The 1,625-nt window shown below is 56.1% G+C and overlaps 1 protein-coding gene across 5 annotated transcripts in view; it reads left to right on the forward strand.

The window, feature by feature from the left end:
* LOC113208511 (protein espinas-like) overlaps window positions 1–1,625 on the forward strand; it is a 312,486-nt gene that overhangs the window by 304,698 nt on the left and 6,163 nt on the right. For all 5 annotated transcript variants that reach the window (XM_052268186.1, XM_052268188.1, XM_052268187.1 and 2 more), the window contains exon 5: window positions 481–723. In XM_052268186.1, coding sequence (XP_052124146.1) covers window positions 481–723 — 243 coding nt within the window. The remainder of the gene's footprint in view (window positions 1–480; window positions 724–1,625) is intronic.

Consider the following 1,625-nt stretch of genomic DNA (forward strand, 5'->3'; position numbering starts at 1 on the left):
GCAACCGGTCTCCTTTTCACCTAGTCTTTGAGATGTTTGGATTTTTGGTAGACAGTCCGCTGTAGCTCGCGCCACAATTACTCCACATTCCACTCCCAACTTCTCATCCAATTCTGGTCTATCGGCCGCCCGACAACCCGCCGAAAAGTTGCCGGGGCCGCGCTCGCACTATGGTCTAGCAAGCAGACGGCTTCAGCACACCCGAAAAACCCTCGGCTCTCGCCCGCCTTTGTCCGACAGCAGCACGCTCCGCCGGAGTTAGGTCTCTCTCTGCTCTGTCCCCCAGAGCGCCTTCTGGGTAGGCAACACGCGCACAGCAGTGCCGCTCGGCTGCCTACCCGTTAGGCGCTCGCATTCCTGCGCGCAACACAGCCGCTCATCAGGGATCTTTGGAGACCACAGGTTTTAAAGAGACGGGGGAGGACCCTACGTTGCACGCAATGTGAATAGAGAGGCAACTCATCAACTCATCTGTTTCAGGTGCACCTGTACTTCTCGTGCCTGCCCGAGGAGCGCATCCCCTACGCCGGCTCGGCCGGTGAGCGCTACCGGGTGCGCCAGCTGCTGCAGCAGCTCCCGCCGCACGACAACGAGGTGCGCTACTGCCGCGCGCTCTCGGACGAGGAGCGCAAGGAGCTGCGCCTCTTCTCGGCCCAGCGCAAGCGGGACGCGCTGGGCCGGGGCATGGTGCGCCAGCTCACCGCGCCCCTACCCTGCGAAGCGGTGAGTAAATAACGGACACGTTGGATGGTTATAGAATGGTTGAAAACCGGAAGCGCGAAGAAAGATTCCACGGCTGAACAGATTTTCAAATACCAGGTGGCTTACTCACGCCACGCAATTGAGTAGTTATACTGCACCGCATGTAGGAGTGCGGTTGGGTTGCCTACTCGCACCCAGCCATAAGGAGCCGTGCGTCGCCCCCGAACAAGAATAACGGATCTGAAAACCCCACGAGAGAAATAACCTGCAAATAATCTGCAAACCACGAAATTTTGGGTAAACTTATAAGCTCTTAACAGCGCATATAAACATTGATTTCAGTAACAATATGCACGTGTATGGACACTACAGTGTAGTGGAACGCAACTTAGACCCCTCACCCTCTTTAGATTTTTGCGCGACTTCAACAATATTCGGTGTAGGCAGCCCCATAGGAGGCTCTGCCTCGGACCTGGCAAACGAGGTCAACCCCTGAGGACTCGCCTAGCCGCGGTCCGACGTCCAGGTACGCGGGCGATCAATACCATAGCGGGGCTAGCAGGGGCAGCGGGGGTGCGTTGTCCTAACGTGTCCATGCGTGCGCTACGCTCTGTCACCCACACCGCAGCCTAATAAACTAGCGTTCTTTACTGACGACACCCCCCTTGACTTCTACCTTTCCGCCCGCCCGCGGCACCCCGCGCCCCGGCCCACAGTGGGCTCAACCACGAAAAAGCGGCCAAAATTAATATAAGCGGAAACCAATAACTTAAATAAACTCCACCTTCGTTCTAAGGGGTTTTCGTGTGCGCTGAATCTATTTCTGCAATGAGTTTTGACGTGGCAGGGGCGGAACCAGGCCAAAAAAGGGGGGTAGATATTAGTTTTTGTCTGATTCCACTTAAATTTGGTACATGGGGGTT

This window comes from Frankliniella occidentalis, unplaced genomic scaffold, assembly GCF_000697945.3.
Source record: "Frankliniella occidentalis isolate FOCC.00 unplaced genomic scaffold, Focc_3.1 Scaffold65, whole genome shotgun sequence".
Taxonomy (NCBI): Eukaryota; Metazoa; Arthropoda; class Insecta; order Thysanoptera; family Thripidae; genus Frankliniella; species Frankliniella occidentalis.